The sequence below is a fragment of the Chaetodon auriga genome, chromosome 6 (genome assembly GCF_051107435.1).
Source record: "Chaetodon auriga isolate fChaAug3 chromosome 6, fChaAug3.hap1, whole genome shotgun sequence".
Classification (NCBI taxonomy): Eukaryota; Metazoa; Chordata; class Actinopteri; order Chaetodontiformes; family Chaetodontidae; genus Chaetodon; species Chaetodon auriga.
This window is the reverse complement of record NC_135079.1, coordinates 8987494-9013469: the sequence shown is the minus strand read 5'-3', so window position 1 is coordinate 9013469 and position 25976 is coordinate 8987494. Positions and strand designations below refer to the sequence as shown.

Here is a 25976-nt window from a genome sequence, read left to right as displayed (position 1 = left end):
GGAGTGTGTGAACCCAAACTCCGCCTATTCGTGCTTGCAGGGTGGCTGATCGAGGAGGGGTTAACTCTTTCAACACGCGTGCCTGTCAGCGGATGATAAAGTCTGGGAAATAGTTTGTGATCAACGGAATTTCTCCGATAATTCAGTTGCCACAGATGTGGCCATGATGGTTTATAGTGTGGCTTTACTTTATAGCGTTTTATGATAAATGACTTTCTAATGGAAAGCATGTCTGAAATCAAAGTTGTGGGAGTGAAAATAGGAAATAAATTATGTTTGACGCCTGTACGTTTCATCAAAGCAGAAATACCAAAGTCTGCTGCAATACTCTATAAGATGCTTTAAAATAAATAAATAAATAAAAAAGGGCCATTTGACTTCTGAATTTAAAGTATTTTCAAGTAAGAGTACACAAGTATCATCAGAAACGGTACTTGTCAAATGACTGTAGTGGAGTAAAGAGTACAGTATTTCCTACTGAAATGTGTTGGACTCTAAACATAAAGTGGAATAACATGGACAAATACCCAAATAATGTACCTGAAATAGAGAAACATACTGACAGCTGAAATGAGGAACTGAAAACCAGCGTTTAAAAATAATACATTGAATAAATATTGAAATGTATGACCGACAGGGTTTGCAGGAAATCATGATATTTTAAGTTTTATTCTGATACTCTTCAGGACAAATAGTGTATTGTAGGACTGCTTGCTGTAATAAGCTGTAGTTTCTGTCTCCACCTATACAGTTTGCTGGAAAACCTCTATGTGCTATTCAACTGTACGTGTCATAAGCTCCCATATAATAACTCACGACTCATCTGAGATGACATTTGCTGGTATCTTTAGAATTATAAAAGCTATATCTGCATGATTAAATGCTTTTTTTTTTTGTCATAAAACCAGTTCAGTTACCTGTTTTGCAGCACCTTCACCAGTTTCGCCAGAGGCCAGCTAACTGTTTCATTCCCATTCATTCAGCTTGGAATGAGCTAATCCACCAAGCTGCGAACACAAAAGCCTGTGTTGCATCACAGCTCGCTAAACCTTTACAGTAACAGACAATAAGTGTTTGTTTTTGCAGCCTGTAAACAGAGACGTCAAGAGAATCCTCTTTTGTTTGCGCAGATCGCACAGTGAGCGCACCACATGTGGACATGCCTTCACCTCGGGGGTTCAAAGAGGGCAGGCCAAGTGATGCAGAGGTATGGCCGGCCTGCCTGTGGAGAATCACATAAAGAAGCTACTGGACACACAATGGATTTCTAAAAACAGCAGCAGACAATATCAGTCATCTGGTCATCAAGTTTTAATGGTCCTATCAGTGCCTTTAATTAGCTGGACACATTGACTGGGTGACTACAGCAAAAGAAAGCTGACAGTCACTCCTCGCTTCGCCCATATCCGCGGAGCCCTAATGAAAAATTGATCGGCTAATAACACACCGAAGGTCTGGTCCCCTGCACATCGCCCTGCAACATCTTCCTCATTCACGTCACTTGACACGAAACTCAACAGTAAGTCACTGGGGTAGGATACAGATTTTGCATTATTAATTCAGAGGGAACATGTAAACAATCTGCTGTGTGTATAGAAGCAGTTCCGAGAAGCAAAGTTAAACTCAGAAACTCATCAAGTCTGGAACACACTCAAAGAGCTATCGCTGCTTTGAAAGGGCCGAAAGTGGGCTGATAACCACCAAACCACCAGTCAAATTGTGGATTGATGCGTTTGATGAGGCAAAAGGAAACAAGCCAAAATCAAATGTTTGCATGTAAGAGGTCAGTTTCACTCTCTCTCGAGGGGGTCTTTGACCGACAAAGGTCAAAGGTTGATTAGCTTGCTGCGCTTGTCGAATAAAGATATTCTGAAAGCTCCATTGACGTCTCTGTCTGAATGCTTAACAAACTGAACTGGCACAGAATGTCTGTAGGCTTTTTTTTATTGTTGTTTTCATGATTGCTGTTTTTGTATTCAAAGCCTTTTTGCAGTAATGTGATGTACTGTGAAAATGCTGCTGCCTTTTGAACTAAGAGGCACAGTTAACCAGACCAGACTAAAAAAAACAGGCGCTGCTACAGAAAATACTTCCCCTTCTTTCAACCACACAGAAAGCCTTTCATAATCCAGACTGCTGACTTCCCAATTTAACCTAACATGAGCATGGGTCTAACGCGGCATATTTTAGGGTATCTGTGTCCAAAATACTGACCTAAAAAACAATTTATGTTAAAAAGCACACTGAGCCTGAAAATCTACATACGACATATAAACATAAACAGCACATACAGTGAAGAATCTGGTGAGGTAAATATTAGGAATCAGCTCCATCTGCTGTTACTTAATAACCATTAAATTAGTTCTTAAAGCAGATAAAACGTTTTTCACTGGAGCTAAGATACAAATTATGATTATCTTACCATTGCTAGTATAAATCCTGAAATAAATACTGAAAGAGTCACATAGTACTTTTAGATATCATGTGATATTTTATGGTGAGCGTATTGAGGGAAAAGTTGGTTTCTTCTACATGAATAAACGTTGTAAAAAGGCACTTTTGGAGGCAACCTTCCTATCAGTCTCGGATTATGGTGACATTTTATACACCTCTGCTTCAGCTGCGACTCTGAAGCCTCGGACGCTGTTTATCACTCTGCACTAAGATTTATGACTGGTGATATTCAGAATACTCATCACTGAGAGCTGCATGTTCAGGCTGGGTGGCCCTCTCTCTCTCTGTAAGCCACGTTAAACACTGGGATTTATTTATTTATAAGGCCCTTTCTGCTTTCGTGCCCCCTTGCATTAACTCTTGGCTGTCTTTTAACATGGGCGTTTATCAAATACACTGAAATGATTGGACGTTGCAGGGGCTGGCTGCTTTTACCAAACTTGGAAAATCCAGTTTCTCACATTGTGCACCCGCAACCTGGAGTAACATGCATCTCATTTTTATCCTAAGGGTAATTCAAATTGTTTAGCCTCATCTGATAACTTCTAGCTGTTCGTGTTAACTTGATTTGTCTGCTTTAAATTACAATTGCTTAATTTATCCCAAAGGTTTCATTATTTTATTGATTTGGCTTTTTATTGCCGTTATAACCATGCTTCCTATTCCTGTCTCTTGCTCTCCAGGATCTTCTGTCAATGTTTTTTACTCGACTGTATCTCTACCTTAATGTACTGCTGAGATAAAATGAAGGCAAACTGAAAGATTGGAACTGATACTGTCAATCAAAATGAAATCTTCTGCAAATAATTCGAGAAACATGACTGAAAGATGTTTTTATTTTCAAATACCTTGACCATCATTTTCTGTCCGCATTAATTTGTCCATAAGATGGATCCATGAATTACCAAGTGCTGCCCATTGTCGCCTTCTTGGTGCATTCTATACACAAATCTATGTACACAATTACTTCAGATCCACATGATGATGATGTCAAACATTTGACAAGGGTTGCTGCCCGATCCTTTGGATTGGCAAACGAATAAGAAATAAAGGTTATAACCTTTAGCAAAAACAACATCTCACAAATCGATTCACATTGACACGTATTTTTTTCCTTGAAATTATTAGAAAATAAAAAAAAAAGCAAGACCATGTAGGAAAGTGGTGAAAAACACACCGTTCTGATTCCTTCAAAATACAAACAAAATCTGAAGAAAAAGGAACGGCCTGGAGACGATGACGCATAAAATACTATGTACAATAAAAAGCGCAATCTACTATGCAGGTTTCAAGGGTTCATTCCTGAATGGGCCTGGAGTTGATTTTAATCGTCCTCTTTGTGAGTTGTGCTCTACTGACTGGTTACTGAGGAGTCAGAAGAAGGAGCAAGGTAAGAGTGAAAACAGACTTCCCATAGGATGCTGTGTCATAAATACAGTACGTTATGACCACTTAGTGATCGTTCTGCGGAGCACTCTGACTGGCTGTCGACTTTTCACAGTCCAATGTTCCAATTACAAATGGCACAGCGTGTCACACCCCAGAGGCCGTCTGGCTATTGTAATCGGTGGACTCCATTTTGAGGATGTACGGGATGATGCTGTCAATCTGCACGTTGCCAATGAGGCCAGCGAAAAACAGCTCCTCGGTGACAGCTGCACTTATCAACCTGAGGGCAGGAAGACGCAGCAACAGCTTGGATAACCTGAGAGCAACGAGGGAGAAAGGAGGCATTAATTTGAAACAAACCGTATCGAGTACATCTATGTTACTGTCATGAATCTGTCTTGCTAAATATAAAGCAGAAGCAAAGCCTACTGACCGATAGGAGTCTTCTGGGTAGGTACTGGTTACGTAGTCCTGCAGCTCCATGTAGGCCTTCTCCTGAAACCGTTCTATCTGTGGAGTATTATCTATGCCGGGGTGATCTGGTACAAAAACAACATATGCTCACAGTCAGACATTTTTCAGGATTTCCCTCTAAGGGTTCTGTATGTCGTTTTCATTTTGTAAATTAGCCAGCTGTGCGCACCGGGACTAAAGAGAACGATGGCTTTGAGGTAGGCATATTCATAAGAGTCTGGGGACAGCTTGGTCATGCTGTTACAGAACTCCTGCATCCTCCAGATGTGCTCCATGACCAGTTTTACTCGATCTGGGGACAGCTTGTCTGCAGGAGACAAAAAGGTTCAGAGGAGTGAAGGATGCATGGGGCCGAGCACGAGTGTAGCTCTTAGCAAATTCAAGACAAACAGTGTCGCAAATGTAAACACGGCAGGTTTGCAGGGCATATCTTGGTTTCCCTTTTGTATCACACAGAAAAACATTGTAATCCTCTTGTCTGTATTGTATTCAACGTTAAATCTTGCCGGCAAGCAGCAGCAGAGCCCTCCTACCTTCCTGTAAGCTGGTCTGCAGATGGTTGATAATGGCACTTAGGATGGTACCAACATTCATAACGTTGGAGCACTGTGCCAGACCCAGGGCAAACAGTTCATTCCAGCAGGCTTTCATCAAGTTAATGTCATTGTCCTGACCACTGCGAAATAAAATTAGATCAATTGAAATGTATTACGGTATTACAGCTGCCATTTTGCAAATGACATGTAATGACACAGTCTGATAGCTGTATTTATGAAACAGTGAAAAATCTTGCGACAATGGCTCACCCAAGGGTTTGAAAGGCAGGAATGGAGCGTGCCCAGTGCATAGAGAGGAAAAGTAGCCGCGAAGCTGACTCACAGATGTAGTTGACATTGAGGTACTCTGGCACAGGCAAAGGCATCATAAGCTGCAAGAACAAATTACAGAGTTGAGGGAGAAAACATGACTGCAGTGTTTATCTGAAAAATGTGCGACTCAGTAAAACATAAGCAGGGGTTTTGGATTTCATCCCAAGGATCGAGGTCAGCGGTCACATTTACCTTGAAAGGGATATGGCTGTCAGAGAGCAGAGGTCCTTCCAACTCCACCACGGGACCCGACTGGTCCCCTGACATCAGCTGCATTGTGGTCTCCAAGGACTCTGCTTCTGTGCCATCACCAGGGTGTAGGACTTTGGCCAGGGTGTCAAAAGCTCTAATAATGTGCAAAATATAAAGACAAACAGTTCACATTAAAAGATCCACATTCTGATTTAGACATTTCATATAATGCAGCTCAAACAGACAGAAAATACAGCATAGAGCTCAAAGCACTGCAGTGCACCCTTGGCATACGGTACATTTTTGATTAACTAGGGGTGAATCTAATTAAGTCCATACGAGCGGAGTCAGAAACCACATGGCCCTACAGGAAATTGTATTAAAGCTTTGTGACAACCATAAAGACACAGCCCCTTGGTTTGTCTCGTGCTCCTGCAGATCTCCTGTATATAGATCAATTTATTCACAAACAACTACTGGTCAGTGTCAAAGTCACTTGATTCTTTATGACATCTCCCTCACCGAGTGATATCACTTGCAGTTTGCTCATCTCCTTGGATGTCTGTCATGGAGCTGTCCCCGTTGCTAAGCGTTTCATCTCCCATCATGTCATTGCCACTGTCACTTGCCTCCCTGGTCTTGTTGAGGTGGGCGAGGGATGTCACTACATTTGCCAGCGTGCCGAGGTCACCTTGAGATGGGTCATCCTGCTGAACAGTCATTATCAAGCATGTTTCATAAACACAGAAGACTGAATTTGCTTGCACTGCATTGTCGCTTGTGCCCACCATTGAACTACTTCCATAAAGAAGAAGGATATAGTAATAGCATGTCAGACTTAAGTCAAATGTACTGTCATGTGGCTACATCAGCGTTACCTTGTCAGGGGATGCTGGAATCAGGATGGTGTTTTCCAGCTTGGAGAAGGGTTGTTGGATGTTGAGCAACATGCTTGACTCAAGCAAACTTGTAGACCTGAAGTGAGAGATTTAATATTTCAAATTACATTATGTGATAAGGAAACATGTACTATAATGTAAACTCAAACTCTTAGCAGTTTATTTTGAACATGTGCACAATCTGATTTAATCCGTTCCAATGCAATGTCACACGTGTATCATACAAAAATACTGTTTAGATCAGTGCAATTTATTGTATCATATTAGACTGTACTGTATTCTAATAATTGGCTGTACCTGGCAGTTTCCTTGTCAGACACAAAGGTTGGTGTGGCAGCCAGGGGGCTACACAGGTTCTTGCGGATGTAAATTTTCTCAGTGGAGGCTGCACAGTTGAGAGATTTCTCACGGGTGGTCACCTCAACAGGCTTCCTCTCACACTGCACAGCTAAAGACAAAACACAGGCATCACACCTTATTAATGTGAGTCCGAAACAACATATCCACGACTGTTTATATAGGTTATTAGAGTCTCTTACAATCCTGTTTCATGCCCAGAGCTATGCAGCGCTGCAGTCGACAGTACTGGCAGCGGTTTCGGTGGAGCTTGTTGATGGCACACTCTCCAGAGCCCCTGCATGTGTACACTAGGTTCTTTCTAATGCTGCGTTTGAAGAAGCCCTTACAGCCCTCACAGCTGACAGCTCCGTAATGACGCCCTGAGAGATGAAAGACTTGATGGTTGGCAATAAATTGTACATGTGTGTTAATGCAAAATGAATAATGTTAAATCGAATTAATTTCATTTCCTACCTGAAGCCTTATCCCCACAGACAACGCAGTATTCCACAACCGGCTTCACAATAGACTGGTCTGAGCCTTCAGTCACAAACTGACAAACAACCGGAGACAATGGAGTAATTTAATACAGCAAACACTGCAATAAGTCTAGACTGACTAAACATGTTCATGCTTCAGTCATAAGACCTTTCAGTAATTTGTTTATCAAAACTGGCTGAAAGAGGTCACTAATATCCTCCGGCAATACCTGAATCTGCTGCCCAGCCAGTTCAGAGGAGGCAAACAACAGCTGGTTAACCCCAGAGCTGTCTGAAGAGGCGAGGATGACCTTGTTGTTGGGTGCACCTTCCTGCTTGGCCAGGATCACCTTCCCACCAGGGGAATAGTCAGCATTTGCTAAGATAAACTGCTGTTTTCCAGGGGAAGATGGCTCAAGTGCTGTGACGATCTGGATCTTCTGGCCAGTCTGCTGATCAGTTACAATCTATTAGAAATAAAAACAAATAAAACATGAGTACTGGCTGTGCATGCAGATTGTGGGAGAAGTTAAGCTAAATAAAAAACACAAAACAGTGTTTATCATTTGACTACTAAGGAGCAATCGTACAAATTTTAAGATTAAATTAAACTATTCAGCTATTCTTTGCAATTATGTGCAAATTGTGCAAATGTGTTTATTCACAAAAAATGTAAATAGTGTAACAGTCTCTAGCTGTGAACACGCTGCCACATCACCTGGATTCTGTGTCCTAATGCCATACTGCTGTCCGCTGACACAAGTTGAATCCTCTGGGTCTGTCCATCCATTCTGTTACTTCACACACCTTCTTCCACTGCTCTTCACATTAGTGCCCCATGAGGCACGCACACCTGTAGAAATATGTTGTATTTAACATTTTATTAAAGCAAACACTGGATTGGGTGGAGTACCTTTGAAGATCGGACTGACTTTACTTTTTTTTCCCTACTGTCATCAAATCCCATGAACAATAATTCTCAGTACCTTCCGACTTCCCTGTCCTGTCTGTGACATTCAGGCCCAAGCCCATTATATCCTACTGAATCTTTAGAAAATGGTCACAAAGAAATAGATACATTGTTTAAAGGTCAAGCAATTTCCCATAACAGCTTGGCATTGTAGGTTGTCACAAGTATTTAAAAGCAGCAAATAATGATTTTGCTGGGGACTGTTTTTACGCAGATTTGCACACAACTGGGGCACTGGTTAGTATCTATAACCAGTGTTGGATTGTCTAAAACTAAAACTTTTTGTCATTTCATGGGGATTTGTTGACAAGAAGAAAAACACAGAATATCACCAGCCTTATCCTTCAATATATGTTTGAGGTTTGTGTTGAATTAAGCTCCCATGGAACATTTCATTAAACTTTGACCACGTGTGTAGCTCCAATTCTGTTGTAATAATACTGATGTGTGTGAAGAGACCCGGAGCTCGGACTAAAATCATTTCCAATATAACACACTGTACCATAGCTCAGAGCTGTTATTGAGATGACCACTAAGAGCCTGTAAGTCTAACTAATGTTAACATTACAACTACTCCTATCCCTAACGTTTACTAATTTACCTCTCCCGTTAGCTGGAAGATGTGTCTAATGCTTGATCAGTGTTTCTGAGCACAGTTAAGAGCAAACCAAGTCAAATTTGTCTTGAAAGGATCTGTTACGAACCAACTGGTAAACTACAAACATCTGATCTATTTCATAGCGTGTCACAAACTGTTAGTTTGTGGCCTGTTCTAACGAATCTAGCGTTAGCCTGCGTTAGCTCGAAACTGTACTATTGGTGGCCTGATTGTACAAAAACAGCTTGTAATCACTGTAAAGTGACAAGGACTGAGCGGTAAAGCCGTAGCAGCAACATAAACAAGCTCTTGACAGCCCACTATTTAAAATCGATACGGAAGATAAAGGTATTTCTTTTCCTGTGGGTGAAAGGTCAACATTGAAGGGTTAAAGCACGCTAGGGTTCAGGGCCCACGATGCGAATCGCAGCGTCAATGGCGGGACTACGGTTTTGACAACTAGGCAAAACTGTCATTAATTTTTTGCACCGGACTTCCACATTACTCAGCAATTAACGAGATAGCTGATGATTTAACAGTACGACACGCCGCTGTCACCTTCAGAGTTAAATGAATGATGTGGCTGGTTAGTTTATGGAGACTAGTTAGCAAAGCTAGGACAGCAGCTAATGTCAACTAACGGTAACAAGGTTAGCTAATACGGCTAAGCCTGCCGGCTAAGTAGCGTTTCCGTGAACAGTACTATTGTTGCCGAATCGCTTGTCACAGCTACACGTAGGCATGTGAAGTTTGTCAACGAATCTGCTATGCAATCGAATACACACAACAGCATTATTGCATACTTGCGATTTTTAATTTGCGCTGGGCTCCGGACGACAGTGCTAACGTGCTAGGTTAGCTGTTTGCTAGCTGGTAGCTAATGGCTGCCTCCCTGCTGTAGACCCACTGAACACTCCCTCCCTTCCTGTGTTAACGTTACTGGCCCTTCGTGTCTCTTTCACAAACCTCTCATGCGCTCACATTAGTTAACATTTCTTACCTGTGAAGAAAATGTTAGGTCAGATGGTGTACACTCCTCAATAAATTAATATTTTAACTGTTTTGCTGCAGTTGGTGGGAGGGTCAGAGTTCGTGACCTTTTTTCATCAATAAAAGAGTTGTGCGCATGCGCAGTTGGTTTGCCGGACTTCATGGCTTCCCTGGTGTGTGTATGTTAACAAAATGTTATTTTCCTATGACTTAGCCTCATCTATTTTTAGTATATTTTATTTTATTTTAGTCACAGGACCAATACCGTGTCTCTGACAGCATTGTACTACAATATTTTATTCCGGATTAATTAAAGCTCATTCAGAATAATAGTTTTTCTAAAGGGATAAGAGGCCACCTTATTGAAGGTAATATTATGAATTCAGTTAGCCAAGAATGAAAGTTCAAGTTTTAAAACTGATGATACAATGAGCAATGAATCACCCTGCTGCTCTCCGCTGGCTACTCAAGGAGCCACAGTTGCATTATTGCTGGTATTTCTGTGACACTTTAACCATGTTTTTACAATTAAATGGATTTTTCATAGTCCCATATTTCAGTACAAAAAACTTCGGCAAAAAATATGACTACTACTACACAGTCAGTTACAGTACAATGAATACAACACTTATTTCCGCATTTTCTAACTATTCACATTTTTTCCCCTCTTTGTACAGTTGACCACCACAAAAACAACAGCCAACCAAATTTTATTTCAGTGAAATTTGAGAACATTTCATTTACAATCCACTATATTGTACAACTGATTTGTGTGTTGAGATATAATCTATGTATAGCCATTTGAGTTGCTTAAGTGCAATACACATTATGGTACAGTTATGTTCAAACAGTGAATATTCCCCACGATACACTATTAAGACTGAAGGTTAGTCTCAAAGTTACAGAAAGACTTCATGATACAATGTGAGAGCTTCTTATACAAGCATTAAGAGTGCACATTGTGTGTTCTACAGCCAATTTCACACCTGTGAAATAAAGTAATTATTCCCAAACAACACAAATCATCTGTAGGATTTGTTTCAACCTCTAAAAGTTATTTGGTAGATATGAGCAGGTTGCTAAAAAAAAATAATTAAAATGTGAAAAATCAAAGTGCAGCAGTCTAAAATAGCTGCAGATGATTGCGGCGTGATTCCACCACCACAGAAGTGCTCTAAAAACAGAGTGAAAGGTAACAAGAGTATCTCTGATAAAAACAATAAAATATTTGGATTTTATTTCAGTGCAACGGCAACTGAGATTAAAGCACTGTGGCTTCTTTGAATGAGTCGATCCATCTGTTAAAAAAAGAGAAAAAGATTATTATTAGTAGAATTACTGCTGTCATGATAGACAATGACGAGTGTCTCCCGTCTTTATACTGTACCTCTGTGCTGTTTTGACGTCATCAGCTTTAAAAATGTAGTAAAGGGTGTTTTTGTGGTAAAGCTCAAACTGTGTCTTCTGCAAAGAATTGACTTTCAGCATAAACCCTAACAGGGGTTGACTCTCTAAGGCTGCGACATCCTGCGTGAAGACACAATAAAAGATGATGTTAGATGGACATGAACTCCTGACACCCTCTGGTTGAATTAGGACATGACGCTGGTAAAAGCAGGAGACCTTACCTCACTTGCAGCGTACGTGTACAGGACCTTGTCTTTGATGACGAACCACAGCCTCTTCCCCTGCTTCTTATTGCCCTTTGACCTCTGCAGGTACCCACTCATGGAGGAGTCTGTGTTCGCCGACACCTGAAACAAGTAAAAACCCATGTGATGAAACATCAGGTCATTATCAGAGCTGAGGGCGATCGGGACAAAGCGTGACTCACCTCTTTGAGTGCTGCAGGTATCTTCTTCTGCTTCCTGGAGAATGCAAAGGTAGCTTTGTTTCCAGGGGATACGGCTGCTGACGGCGCTTGCCCGCCTGATGAACAGAAATGTGCAACACGGAGTTGTTTATATATAGAGAAAATACAGAGAACACAAGGTCTCCCTGTGTCTTATCCACAGTGATGTTTCAGCCTCAGAAAACATTAAAATATGAGGATGAGAGTGTGTTTGGATCAGAAGGCAAACAATGTTGGAAGGAGGCCAGACTCACTTTTCTGTTGGTGAAGAACAAGGAAACACTGGTCACACACTCTTGCCAGTTTGTTCTTTCGGTATTGAAGACAGTGTTTGTTAGAGGAACAAGACTGGCACACCACCTGATGGGAACATAAATAAAACCCACTTGGTAATGACAGTAAAAGAGAACAAGGATGAAAATAAAAACAAAGACAAAGCATAGCATGAATAAAACCACATCTCAATAAAATGTGCATGAAATCTGCACGCTTTTTTGTCTCCTCACCTTCCCACATGCACGGCAGTGGTGTCGTCTCCATGTTAGGGTGAAGTCACAGGTGCAGATCATACACATGGTGGTGCGTGTGTCAGGGATCCATATAGGGGCTTTGGATCCCAAAGGAGCACCATCAGCACCATTCTTCAGTTCTACCTGTAAAGAAATATAAAAACACAGGATTTAACTATGGTTCCTCAAACACACACTGTAAAATAGACTTGTTTGTATTCATCACTGTAACAGGCTCAGACACTGAATAAAAAGAAGTACAGGAGGTTCACTTTTAAGTTGTTATCTCACCTCTTCTAGCGACTTGCCAGATATAAAACTGATCTTCTTCCTGGTGTAGTCACTGATCGCCGTGGAAATTGCCTCAAGCCATTCATCTCGCTCTGTGGCTGAACTGCAGAGAGAAAAAAATGAGACTACACACCTACACAGCGTTCGCAGACCTGTGCACTTCAAGGAAAAACACTGGATGACTGTTATGAAATGACTTATGAAACAACATGTTCTTAAATTCTTATTATCTTTGATCATTACCTCGCTGAGAGAATGAAGGAGCGCTCCACGCTCTCGATGTTCAGCTCATTCTGATAGGCCTCTTGGCTTGGTTTGCTAACCTGTAATTATTTTCATTGTGAGCCGTGATGGCAGCGTAAAACATATCTTGTGATAATTTAGAACGCATACATGTGAAAAGATGAAGAGTGCAAGGAAATAAAGCGTGAAGTTCTCACCTTCATCCCAGCCAGAGACAGCATGTTGTTGAGCTTGCACTGGCCTGACTGAACAGGAGTGGTATACAGCAATGTGTCGTTAAACTAAAGGAGAAATGCCAGAGAAACATAATTTATTTGCTTTTTGACACACCAAAGAGGAGCTCTGAGTAAGATTAAGAAAAGGCATGTTTTAGACTCACTGATGGTAAGAGAGTGTGCAGGAAATCAGCTTGGGCAGGTGAGTGCACTATTAGTGTGATTCTATTATATACAACTGAGAATGAAAGAGGGAAGAGGGAATTTTTACTGTACCAGGAAGAACATTCTGGGCTGCATGACCTTCCTGGACAGCTTGTTAAGGATCCCCTCTTTCAGGAAGATCTGGACCACAAAAATGTCATGAGAACACATTGAGTCATGTTTGTTGTTTCACTCATTAAAGTTACTGTGTTTGATGGTTATCGTCTGACTCCTGAATGTAAAAATGTCACTCAAATTTACAGCAGATAGTGCAGACAGTGTGGTTGTTCTGCTCGTGTGATTTCCCGTTTGTTGCATTAATTCTTACAAATTAACAACCTCATTACTGATACTATTACTTATTACAAAATCTAATGTGAGTACTTCTTAAAACAGACTTACTCGCCCAGGCAGGACGATCTCATGGTGGCCTTTCAGACTGCACTGCACCTGGATCAGCTTCTGGAAGTTATCCTGAGACGAAAAAAGTGGACATCAGCAACGTGCATGGGGCCTTTTATCAACATGCTAATAGGAGATAGAGTAGATGCCTGATTTCTTGTTAGCTCTCACCCCTTGTTTCATGATGTCGTTGGCATGATTGGCCACCTCTTTCACTAGTGCGAGGGCAGCTGAGTGGATAAAAGAGTGAAATGGTCATTAATATGATGGACAGTGTTTTCATTCTGTTGACACCATCAGGTGGGTTTGATGCACTTTAAAAAAAAGGCCTGGGTTTACCTTGTGTGTCCCTGTAATCGGCTGAGTCTTGGGACAGGTTTTTCAGATAGTCTGAAACGTAAATTGCACACACTGAATAGTCAGGATCAACAGTCCAACCAAACAAGTGAAAATGCCTTCACACACTGGGTTAGAAGTGCTCAGTATTCTGCAGTAAATTCCTAGAATGTAATCTGAAATTAAAATCCTGGATGAAAAGGTCTGCAGGTGCTTACATAATACAATTATACAAGAGTGACGCCAGGAACATTCTTCGCATTTTGGTACTGAGGGATCGGCCCTGAGCCATTAGATTCATGAAACACTAAGCTCACTCATGTAAGAGCTCGTGTTATGTCACCAAATCTGATTTGGGCTGCACTTCAAAAATCTTATTATATGAGGATTGAAGGAGCTGAACAGGAATTCCAAACTATTGTTGCCTGTCTGGACAGCAGAGGGCAGCATGGTGCCTGTGATGAGACACGACAGGTTGGTGAAACGTGCAAAGCTCAGGAGCCCTCAACACCAACGCTGAAGTGAGGCATGACTTGACTTAGAGATACTGGGTCAAGAAATTAAATGAAATATGAATGTGATGATGTGATGCTGTGAAACGACTTGTTTGCATTCGTACCTGTGAGCAACAGCTGATACTGAGGAATCCTCTGAACAGGCTTCAGCAGGTAATGCTTCAGAGCCAAGTTAGCACAGCATGGACTGGCCTTGGGCCAAAGAAACAAAACAAAATGACAACACATCCCCGACACATGACTAAACAATGAAACCTCAAAGACCCAAAGGACACACCCCCTCAGACACAGAAAACAGGTCAAGCAAGCGTCATTACCTCGAAGTCCCGTACCACCCCGCCAAATGCCGGGTTCTTCTTAGTCTGCTCTTCCAGTAGAGCCACATTCTTGCCAAACTCTTGGATGTATGAGGAGTACATCTTCAGAAAGGGCCCTTTCACCAGGAAGATGTCTGCTAGCCGTGCATTTTCATCCCTGCATACAGAAAAAAGCAGAACGAGATAAACCACACACATCCTTCAGTGTAACATACGGTGGAAGCTGCTGGAAATTCTATATTTCAGTAGGAATAATTCCACAGTATTATTTTGGATTGTGACAAAATTCGTTTTTTAACAACTTTATATAATTATCATTTACAGAGAATATGAATATTTATGTGTAACATTTAAGTTGCTTATTCATGTTTCCTTGTCTGTATTGTTTTAAAGGGGAAAGGAGGGACTCTCAGGCTGACAGACTGGTGGCAGTGGTGAGATTGGGTAGTTTTTCCAGTTACTCTGGAGTGTGGGAAACAAGTGGGCCATAGGGCTTCTTATAAAGGAATAAAACCTCAATCAATACCAAGACAACAAGACAGTAAAACACCCACCTTCTCTCCCTCAGGGTCCACATCACGCTCTGACCATGGTGCACTGCACAGTTTAGTTACCTCACCTTATTTATTGATGTGTAAATAATTACAGAAAATCAAAATGTAATGTGCACGAAAGCTGCAACGATTAATCGTTTAGTTATTAAATATTAGCAGCAGCTAATACAACTATTAAATTAATCGCCAGCTATTTTGACAATCGATTAATTAATTTTTCAGTAAGTAATTTTTTTAAGGAAAAAAAAAATCAAAAGTCTCTGTTTTCTTAAAGTACACAGTACATGGCCAAAAGTATGTGGACACCTGAACATTATACCCATGTGGTTGTTGAACTGATCTAATTGAATAACTGTGAGTGTTAATATGCAACTATAACACCCCTCACCCTTCTAGGAAGAGTTTAGAAGCTAGCTGCAGGGACTTTCTCCCATTCTGGCACAGCAGCATGAGTGAAGTTGCCCACTAATGTTGGCTTACAGCTTTTGACCCAGTTTGTGCCAAAAATGTTGAACAGGGTTGAGGTCAAAGTTCTGTGCAGGCCAGTAAACTCTTTGAATAATGCATAATTGAGTCAGCATTAATACACACACAATGCTTCTGTAATGATTAAATTGTACCAGTTGGCCACTCTCAGCTCCAGCTCTCTGAGCAGGTCTTGATTGAGTTTGTAGAGCTGTGGGAGGTAGTACAGGATCTGGTCGAGGAGCTGCTCCTCAATCACAGGCTTCCCATTCTGACGAGACGCTTTGGACACGGCATCACGGAAGTCCTGTGGGTCAGATCATAAGAGAGACAAAGAGTCAGCTGGTCAAAAACAGGAAGTCAGACACAGAGGGGAAAACCTAGAGTGTGCCAAATGAGGTATTCACTAAAATGCAGTCTGATATAAAAGGATCACAATGGTGATCCAGTATTGAATCTCAATGAGGATGGACCGAAAAAATACAGGTCATGTATCATGGTTTCCGAAAACAGAACTACAAGTGAGTAAAGCTCCATGAAGCTTAAAAGCAGACTGTCCCTTTAAGTTAAAGTCAGAAAAATACTGCTGACCCATGACCTACACACCTGACTCGCATTAAGCATTCTTAAATTTCCAGGATACTGTGAATCACAAATAAAAAAAAGCAAAAAAAGAGCCTGAGGGTGCTGTTTGTGCTCCTCTTTCTGATGATGTGGTGGTTTTTTTGGGGTGGTTTAAGGGGACACATGGCAAATAAAACTGCTTGCAGACTCAGCAGCCTGTTGAGAGCTCCTGTGGTTAACATGCGTGATCTCTTCCTACTACAACAGCTGACTGCGCAGGAGAAGCGTCATGTAGAAAACGGTTCAGAAGGGGAACTCGTAAGGAATACTGATGTTTCATGACATAAGAAAAGATAACAACAACAGGGTTTACGAGAAGCTGTATACTTCAGTGTGATTTTCATAGAGATTACATGCTCGCCTGTGGGTTGAGAATATTCTCTGAACGCTGTGGACATAGACAAAACCATGCATTTTCATCAAGCCAAAAATCAAAGCTGTTTTATCTTTCTGTTGCTGGAAACGGTGAATTTTCACCTGACAGAATCAGTAAACAGAGCATAACACAAGCACTTCTGAAAATATGGCTGAACTGATAACTCTGATAAAAACACACAACAAATGGCACGTTATGTTATCGTCTATCACCGTGTGGAGAGCTGGCCGGGTGCCTCGTCGAGATGGAGAAAGAACAAATACTAAGTCACCTCAACATTCTTTTGAACTTGTTATGACTGTTTCTCATTACTGGACTCCATTCCTCCACAGTCTGCAGAGACCCGAGCACATCCTGTCTGTGCTCTGCAGTGAGGAGTCATCATTTATGACTCAGTACTACTACAATCTCTTTTCATGGCCTTTTTCTCCCCAAACATCTGCTCATATGAGCACGCTCATCCTTTCTTGTGAAAATAAAGAAGTGGAAAAACAACAGCTCAGGAAAAAGATCTTTAAATTTCAAGTAAGGGACCTGAACTGCGAGCACAGGTTCACATAGGCCTCAGTTAAGGCGTCAGTATGCTCCAAACAAAGTGTCTGTTGACTGAATAATCTATGAAATCTTTCTGACTGCAGGGCTGCATCTGCAAATGTCTGTAAAGGTGGAGGCACACTTGAAAAAAAACTAGTTAACATTTGAAGGTGGAGTTTAAAGCCAGCAGTCAGAGAGAGGGGGGAGAAGCATTATTGTTTAAATTTGGGGTTAACGGCACACATCTTTGGGTAATCTTTCCTGGATAGCATTTAAAGTATAAAATGTACACGCCAAAAGTGTCAGAAATTGTTGTTTATGAAGAACGAAAGCAGACCCTGAGAGAGAAGTTTAAATCCTGCTTCTCATGCACACCTGGCTAATTGCTGCATGAAGTGGGCGTGAACACATGAGTGTCGGTTTCGGAAAGTTACAGAAATTGTCAGATGCCGCCTCCACAAGTCCAACTTTACCTTTCCGAAACCAAAAATCTGACAAGGCCAGTTCACGTGATGATTGTCCAGGTGGGAGGAGGTGAGAGAACAGGGTTCTTCCTCTCTCTCAAGCTCTCCATCTCTATTTCTGACACTTTTCATGTGAAAAACCAAATGAAACTTCCAGAAAAGACTGTCTGAAAGTGTGTGCCATTTTTCCCCAAATGTAAACAATTATTGCACGTCAGACCTCGTTATGATGCTCATTCTGTCTTTGGGTTTGTGCCATTCAGAACAACTATAAACACTTTTGCCCTCGGAGATGGTCAGATGATGTGTCATATGACCTAGTTCTTTTAGAGCATAGCTCCACCTTTAACAGGAATCTTTATCAAATAGTTGTTCACTTTCAGCCTGTGAGTCCTGTTCTTCTTGCAGAGTTTGATATTCAGGATACTGTCATCTGTGTGCATGAACTGTTTTTTTGTCTAAGGGAGTTAAGAGATTCATAAATTTTACATGGAGTTTTGTACAGTTATATCACAGGCAGTGGATCTTAATGTAAGTAATTTCACTTTTAAGATCATAAGAGGATGATTGAAAGCCAGTTAATACAAATATTAGGTGTGTTTTCTGACATTGTTTCTCAAATATATTTTGGGGGATTTACAGCAAAGAAACCACATCATCATATCATTTTGGCGGCTTCTATCCGTCATGGATTAAATTTGTCAAACCACCACGAGGAGAAAACAGTGACGTCCAGACAAGGGTTGTGTTACCATCAGATCACACTACGACTGAAAGTCAGGGGAAAACCGTGAGGAATGTGAGGCGTGCGGGCGAGACTGTGGGGAGTCTGGTCTACGCTCAGCCTTATCCTGCATGGGGTGCGCCCCAGTGGCTCGCATAATCAAACACATATGGAGAATGTGGGCTCAGACGGTAGACTAGCACTAGATACACAGAATAACACCGTCTTATCATAGCAAACATGGAGCTTGTTTTTGTGTGCAGCAAAGGGTGATGTGTGGGAGTACTCACAACATGGAGCAACTTCAGGACGTCAACAAACCTGGGAGGACAAAGCATTACAGACGTTAAAGAGGTTATCAAGGATGAGTGGAGTTAAAGTGTTACTTCAGTCTAATGGTAGCCATGCTGATAAATGTGGTTTTATTTGCCAAGGTTTTGAGATATACTGTGGTTTGGAACGGAATAATGTCTGTGATGTTCACAGCATGAAAACACATTACATTTTAGAAATTCAAAAGCCAAGCAGACCTTGCTGTGTTTTCATTTTTTTTTTTACTAGAGAAAAAGTCCCTGTGAAGCCTGTTGACAGGGGCGTGTGTGGATTAACCAGAGTAATGGGAACAACCATTTCTAGGATGAGGTTCAATGTTGTGAGCAACACAACTTTTTTTCCTCTCAACTCAAATGAACTCAAGCAGAGGTAGAAATCTCAAAACCTGGGGAAATAACAACAAAACCATGTCCATGGCTAAACACCCCAGGGTGTTTTCAGAATTTGACTGAAAAATTAGGACTCTTACACTCTCTCAGAGCTCATAATTTCTGTGGCGATGTGGTGAATCTTGCTCTTCTTCTGTCCATTCTGTGTCTGACAAAGGTGCAGAAACACGGATTAGAATTACAATGCACTGCAATAAATCACTGTGTCGATCACGTCTGCTCAAACAAACCTTCTCACAGCGGACACGCGCTGTGCATCATAATGTATTCATGCAGAACTCCTGTTAGCTACAGCACGTAGCTGATATACATGAGGTCAACACAAAAGAGTTAAAGGGTCAAAAGGAAGAAAGGTTCTTCCCCATGTGAGTCTGTGAGAGGCTGCAAAGAACAAACCCCGTGAGATGACTCCAGGAAGTATTTCTGAGCACTTCCAGGGACTAAAGTCATAAATCAAACAGTGTCTGCTTCTCACCGGACTCTCCTCGCGCTGCTCAGGGTCTCCTCTACTCGAGATGGAGCTGCTGTCATCCTCCTCATCTGAGCTGCTGGCCAGGATGTCATCATCAGAGAGGCCATCATCCAGGGATGCCACCTCCTCATCGTCAGAGTTCCTGTCAAAAAGGCGGGATGTTAGAGTCAGAGGAGAATAGAGGCCACTGCCAGAACATGAACACATGTACAGGTGTTTTTGGACACACAGATGCAGCTGCAGGCATCTATCAAAAACCCTGTGAATGCAGCACCCGATGACACACATTTAGTCATTCACGTGCTGCATGATTTGTACAAAAAGCACAAAAACGTGAGGATGCTTTTTATAGAAGATGGGAAAAGAGATGAGGTTTGAAATAAAAACACCTTTGTCAGCATCTAATCAGGGGGAGAGCGTCTTTCTGAAAGAAAAAATGTCAGTCCAGCAGTATTCAAACATTTCCTGCTCTGATCTAGTGGGAGTCATAAAAAAGAACACACAGGAAAGGGAGCACTTGACACAACCGGAAAAAAACATTTGGTGATAATCATCAGCACTGTCACATAACCCTAGCCTTGGGTCCGGCTGCCTGTATTCAGTCACAGAGCAGCAGTTTGGCTAAATGCTGCCATGTCCAATAGAAACTGAAACACCGGACAAACCAAACACACTTCATCGCACACTTTGCTTATCTGACCCTGCAGCGCTACAATGACTACATGTGAATCGCGGAAAGAAAACTGCACCAAAGAGAAACTACGTAGCTAAAATGCCACAACTCCCTGAGGGAGCGCTACATGCGAAACAGCGGCACCTCCCTGAACAAAAATGCAGAAAAAGACGTGGGCCAATGCTGAGTCTTACACTGTGTGGCAGGTTTGCATTAGCTGCTGCATTCGACTGTGACTGGTCTCTGTTTGTGAGCTGCTCAGCGTGTTTTTAAGCATGTGACTGTGGCACAGTTTGATCTAAAGAGGGGTGACACACTAAGCTGCGCGAGTGTACAGTTACACAAACCGTAATCCTATTTTTCCAACTGACTTCTGCTCACTAGTCATTCACAAGACAACAGACTTTGCATAAAAGGATCATTAAAAGCAACACATAAACATAATTAAAGTTTTACTTTGCTAATTAAACACCAGGCCGGCTGTTCTGTTCTTCACCTTCCTGAGAGCTACTGTGTATCTGCACATATATCTTTACTTTCGATCCCATGTTTTGAGCATTTCAAAACTGAATTAGAAAAGGAACAGCAGCGTCTTGTTCCAGTAGCAATGTCTCTATTACTCTGCTTAATTCACAAACCTCACTATTTAAGAGACTGTTAAAAACTTTCAATTACCGGCAACATGTGCTGCTGCTCTAATAACAAGTTTTACTGCTTTATTGCTTTAAACAGCACAAATCAGATCTTTGTATTTGAGTGAGTCTCAACAACTGATACTGTCTCTGAAAACCTGAGTAACAACAACAAACATTATGTGCAAAGGCTACAATAGAGATTAGAGCTGAATGATATGCAAAAACTATCATATTGACAGACATTGCAAATGCGATACGAGTCACATTTTAGTGGGAACGTTCATTTTTGTAGTGGAAAAACATAGAAAAATGATGATGTGATCATTGTTGAGGCCTATACCAAACAAATAAACTCTCCTCTGTTGGCCAAGACATCTGTGTAGCACCGATTTAATCCAATATATATACCGATTTCAAACATATTTTAATTAATTGCAACTCTACTAGAGATACTAAAAAGCGTCTTTAAGAATAGAAACACTTGGAGTTTAAACGCCTTTTTAGTGCTTCCACACTGCAGTGCACTGGAGCACTGCACCCTGTAGGCTCTACATTTCTTGACAGACATTTTGTAGTAATTGCACAGATACTCCTGCCTTCTGGCAAAAGGTCATCTTTTGTTAGTGTTGCTGCTGATAATTGCTTACGGCTTTGTGCATATGTAAAGTTATGAGCAACCAACAAGCCATCAACACTGTGTAAGCACGTGCACCACTCGTCAAACTCCCCTGACGGGAACCTGTAACAAAAGACACAGAAACAATGGGACCTGCTTCTCTGCCATCTTCCCCTTTTACAAATGACTGGCCAATCGGGGGCAGAGTAGGACGGGTCTTGACTTCACCATCCTGGGCAAAAAAAAACCTGTATGCAGTATGGTGAAAAAAGCAGTTACAGGTGAAAGCGGTTCTGGATTTTCAAATGAATGGTGGGACACAAAAAAACACAAACTCTCCAATTATATTAGTAGGACAGGATGAAGTCATTCTATAATTAACTAGATCGTTTACAGATAGAGCCTCTGGTGGTTTCCTGCATCTCTTTCAGGAAACAAGGGTAATCACCTACAGCATAATAGTAAGATTGCAGAAACGCAGAGACAGAAATGAAAGCCATCATTATCTACCTCTCACAGTCTGTTGGTGTCTGACACTGTTGGTGTCCAGTGTTTTTCTCGAAGGACATATATGGCTCCTGCTCCTCATAAATGCCCTCATCACTATACACTGGGTCACGCCAGGCCGTCGGCTGCGACAGGGAGGCCTGAGGGGATGTCACGGCCGGTCCAACATGCGTGTTCATGTAGTCTGGTATCTCCTCGTAGTGAGGGGCGTTCTCATAGTAAACAGCGCCTTCTCTTCCAGGCGAAAAGTCCTCTCCGTCCACGCTTTGCTCTACTCCAATCAGCGGGCAGGATAATTTCCGTTCAGCCCTGGGATGCTCGTGGAGGTTCTGAGACCTGTCCTGGTCCCCGTCCACACTTTGTTCGTTATCATTGGCGGTGCGGTCTGGGCTCTGGCCTCCTTTCCCTCTCAGCTTGGGAAGCATCTTCACCGAAAGCTTCAAGTCCAGCAGTTTCAAGAAGGAGTTCCTCTTCTGTCCGTCAGAGCGAACGAGGTCGGCACCAGAGAACGACTTGGCCCTCTGTTTGCCCAGGCTGGACCGAGCAGGCTTGATGGCCTCGGCTCTAAAGAGGTTTCTGCTTGTTTCTTCGGCTGGAGGAGAAGGCAGCTTCCTCATTACTCTCTCTTTCAAAACACAGTCGTCCACAGAAAGGTCCGGCCTTTTCTCCTTATCCTCTAATTTTTGTTCTTCTGTCTCCTCAGAGGACTCGTTCTTCTGCATCCATGCCAACGGGCTGCTGTGTCTCTGGGGCTTCTTTGGAGCTACCTTGACCAGTACATCCTCTGCCGTCACAGTGATGGCAGGAGGCTGGCTGAGCTCTGGTGGATTGAGCGAGCCGCTAGAAGGAGGACTAAAGTCAGTGTAGACTGCCTCCTGATCATGCGCTCCTTCTATCTCCTTCTCCACCTCTTCATCCTCCTTATCAACCGATACCTCCATCTCATGGCTGCTGCTGTCCCAACCCAGGTCTTCCTCCTCCACATCCTTTGGGAGTGTCTGAGGAGCAGAGGTCGGTGCTTTCTCAGGTGCAGACAGTAAAGGCTTTTTCCTGGGCGGAGGGGCTGGCATAGCACAGGCTCTTCTCGCAGACAGAAATATTGGCGGCTTGTTTTCAGCAGGTACGCTGACACACACTGACGAGCTGCCCTTCCCCTCTGATGACACCTTCACCTCACTGACGTTCATACCCCTCCTTTCCTGGCTAATAGTCTCTTCCCTCTCCTCCTCCACCTTTTCCTGGCGGGTCAGCACAGCCATCCTGGGTTTCCGTGGCACAGGGACAGGGACGGGCTTCCTAGGGATTGCTGGGACTGGTTTGGGTTGGGGCACGCAAGACATTTGCTCCAAGCCAAGAGCATCTTCCTCCTGTCCTCGCCCAGGTGCACTGAGAGGTATTATGTTACCATTTGCCTCATCGCTCCATGTTCTGTGAGGAAGGGACGGCCTAACAGTCACTGGATTGATGTCTGTGTTGAGATTTTTGTCTGAAGTAAATGTTTCTTGAAGAGGTTTGTGGTTTGTGAGGTGAGTATTAGTGGAAGCAGTGATCATTGTCTCTCCACTGTCCTCCACACTACCTTGAGATGTGGGAAGAAGCTTTCTGTTTTGGTCAGTTTTACCCTTGTGCAGCGTTGTCAAGTCTCTCTCCAGTTTGTCTGTGTTTGCTGATGAGTTACTGATGCACATGCAGTTTTCATGGTTACACAGACAAATAGGAATAATATAATCCCAATCTGGCTTTTTGTTCTCTTGCTGTATTCCATTTTGGAAGTTAAGAAGACCTTCGGTCCGTGGGCTTTCTGTTCTGTTCTGTACAGATGTTTGGTGCAGGCTCTTTGAAGCCAGTGGTTTGGATTCCACAGCAGTGGTGAGTTTGGAGAGGCAAGGTTTGGGGGCCAGTACTGGTTTAACCCTCCTCGGTGTGCCAGGAGACGGGAGCGAGAGGCCCTCTCTTCTGGGGGTTGAGGGAGACAGCCCTGGCCTCAAGGGTTGGGCCAGCTTTGGTTTCGGAGCCACAGGTGGTTTGTGCATACCTGAGAAGAGAAAAACAAAAGATATGCAGGTTAGGTTTGATGTAAAGTTTTTTCCTCTGAATAAAAACAAAATCTAATATATAGATCCAGATGTCATCTGACAGATGTTGCCCTAATTAGAGTTCACTCTTTAACTCTGTAGTACTGATCCTAACCTAGTGACAGCTTAGTTTAAAACGACTGCAAAGTGCTAAACCCCACCGGGGGGTTCAGATATCACATGCCATTTGTTTGTCACTCCACACGGCAGCACAGTAATCCGGCTAATGGCCCATGTCAACAGGCAGAGGAGGAGAAGGAGGAGGAGGAGCAGATGGGAGATGAAGAGGGGGAGAGAAACAATGGAGGTGGTGCAGGAACTGGAGAAAAGTCACGCAAACTGGTACATCTGGCTGAACTGGTGTCGGAAAATTTTCTGCGGTCGACTTAACAGTAAGATGCTGCCAGGGAAAGATGTTGTTATTTTTCCCCTCAGTAAATCACGTATTTCCTTATCCAGCAAGCCACGGTTCAACTCTGAACAAATCTACAAAAACACTTTAATAAAGCTTGATTTTGAGATCCTGGGAAAAATCAACCACTGACTGACAGTCATAGAAATGAGTGAGATATGTTGCATATATGAGTGACACACATGTTAAAGGACAGCAGATATTTCACCTCAAACACTACAATGTATTTCTAAAAATCACATGATTACCAGTCATTAACCTGCACAGACACACACAGACAAACATATTCACGGCTATTTTATCTGATCTGTTGTTTTTATCTTCTTAAAACACTAAAGAAATTTGTTTTGTTGTTTTAACTTTTAATTCCAAAAGCGTAACAGGAGACTGAGAGCTGCAAATTAGCTCCAGCGAGACGCACCACAGTAAATACTCTACATCTGTTGCATTGCTTCTCCCTGTGTAACACGGTATATCTGTCCCAAATTAATAAAAAAAACACGCTTCCATCGGAATTTAATTTCCTGATTTGTGGTTTATTTCTCTTCGGTGGCCGCGCAGCCACCGACCAGAATCACCGAGTAACAAGTTTCGGTCACTTACCTGAGTTCATCATCGCTGCACTCACTTGAGTTTCTCTTTTATCAGCTCTTATAAATCACTGCAGCGGACACAGATCGTGTTTTGCGTCCCGGAACATTGCAAGAAGTCGATCCAAAAGAAGTTGTGTGTCAAAAAGCCACCGCCTCCGCTTTTAGTCCGAGCGGCGTGTGTGATCCTGCGGCGCACAGTTCATTCTCACTACAGCGGCACTGGCTGCCTGCCAGCTATATGAACCTCTGAGCTTCCTTTTTGTTTCTGTTAACAGTCCACTAGGGGTCCCCGGGAGCCACAAACCACCAGAACCCATCAAATCAAAAGGTTGGTAACTGCAGAGTGTGAATAAGTGCACCATTAAGCCCTAAGAGAGAAGATCCTGAATGCTTTCATGGCAGGTTGTTGTTGTATAAACTACAATCTGCTCCCCATCAGATCAACATTTCTACACTCTACAGACTTTGTTATTGCTCATCATTACGCAGGAATTTTCCAGTACCGCGTGCACATATCTTTCCACATACATCATCATCATCATTGCTAATATTAACACCACTGGTATGACTAAGAAGCCAGGAAGATGAGTGGGAGCCAACTGATCCTTTGTCAGCTGTATTTGATGCTCAGTTGAGGAAGTAAAACTAAAAAAATAAACCATCATTTATCGGTAGTGTTCTCATCATGCAATGACATAGTCACCAGGTTGATTAATCAGTCATTCACACCACAGTTTGCTTTATGTCTGCGAGCGTAATGGCGTAAAGATATTTTTAATCTCAAATGACTCACTCCTTAAATAAAGGTTCAAGAAAAAAGAAAACAGCTCTGGATAGTTTTAATAAATCTGCTCATACTCACTGAAAAACCTTTACAGTAATATTTCCCTTGGATGTTTATATAAAATGAGATTTATTCAGAGAGCACTGAAACATCAGATTATCAGATTATAGATCTTTAGCCCTGATGCCTCGAAGAGTTCTCAGTGAACT

The 25976-nt window shown here is 42.3% G+C and overlaps 2 protein-coding genes across 6 annotated transcripts; both read right to left on the bottom strand.

The window, feature by feature from the left end:
• Positions 1-3263: 3263 nt before the first annotated feature.
• On the bottom strand, positions 3264-9793 carry nr2c1 (nuclear receptor subfamily 2, group C, member 1). Of its 4 annotated transcripts, none has more exons than XM_076733124.1 (14): positions 9664-9793; positions 7814-7948; positions 7326-7562; positions 7091-7169; positions 6817-6996; positions 6575-6725; positions 6257-6353; positions 5901-6088; positions 5379-5532; positions 5124-5245; positions 4851-4993; positions 4487-4624; positions 4277-4382; positions 3264-4159 (listed from the first exon to the last, which is right to left on the bottom strand). In XM_076733124.1, exons 2-14 carry the CDS (start codon positions 7883-7885, stop codon positions 3988-3990), a joined length of 1839 nt encoding a protein of 612 aa, XP_076589239.1. In that variant the 5' UTR covers positions 7886-7948; positions 9664-9793; the 3' UTR covers positions 3264-3987. The 4 variants fall into 4 exon arrangements, with proteins under 4 accessions (XP_076589239.1, XP_076589242.1, XP_076589240.1 ...); XM_076733127.1 differs by having other exon boundaries at positions 5901-6085; positions 9664-9776; XM_076733125.1 differs by lacking the exon at positions 9664-9793 and adding an exon at positions 9467-9601.
• Positions 9794-10320: 527 nt separating this feature from the next.
• On the bottom strand, positions 10321-25238 carry LOC143322153 (FYVE, RhoGEF and PH domain-containing protein 6-like). 2 transcript variants are annotated; one of them, XM_076733122.1, is made up of 21 exons: positions 24994-25238; positions 21907-23938; positions 19476-19614; positions 19081-19148; positions 18569-18599; positions 15712-15863; positions 14538-14694; positions 14325-14412; positions 13709-13759; positions 13541-13599; positions 13370-13441; positions 13040-13108; positions 12746-12829; positions 12549-12628; positions 12306-12408; positions 12012-12158; positions 11760-11865; positions 11488-11582; positions 11282-11407; positions 11041-11180; positions 10321-10951 (listed from the first exon to the last, which is right to left on the bottom strand). In XM_076733122.1, the coding sequence occupies exons 1-21, from the start codon at positions 25004-25006 to the stop codon at positions 10915-10917; spliced, it is 3849 nt and encodes a 1282-aa protein (XP_076589237.1). In that variant the 5' UTR covers positions 25007-25238; the 3' UTR covers positions 10321-10914. The 2 variants fall into 2 exon arrangements, with proteins under 2 accessions (XP_076589237.1, XP_076589238.1); XM_076733123.1 differs by having other exon boundaries at positions 19081-19142.
• Positions 25239-25976: the final 738 nt, after the last annotated feature.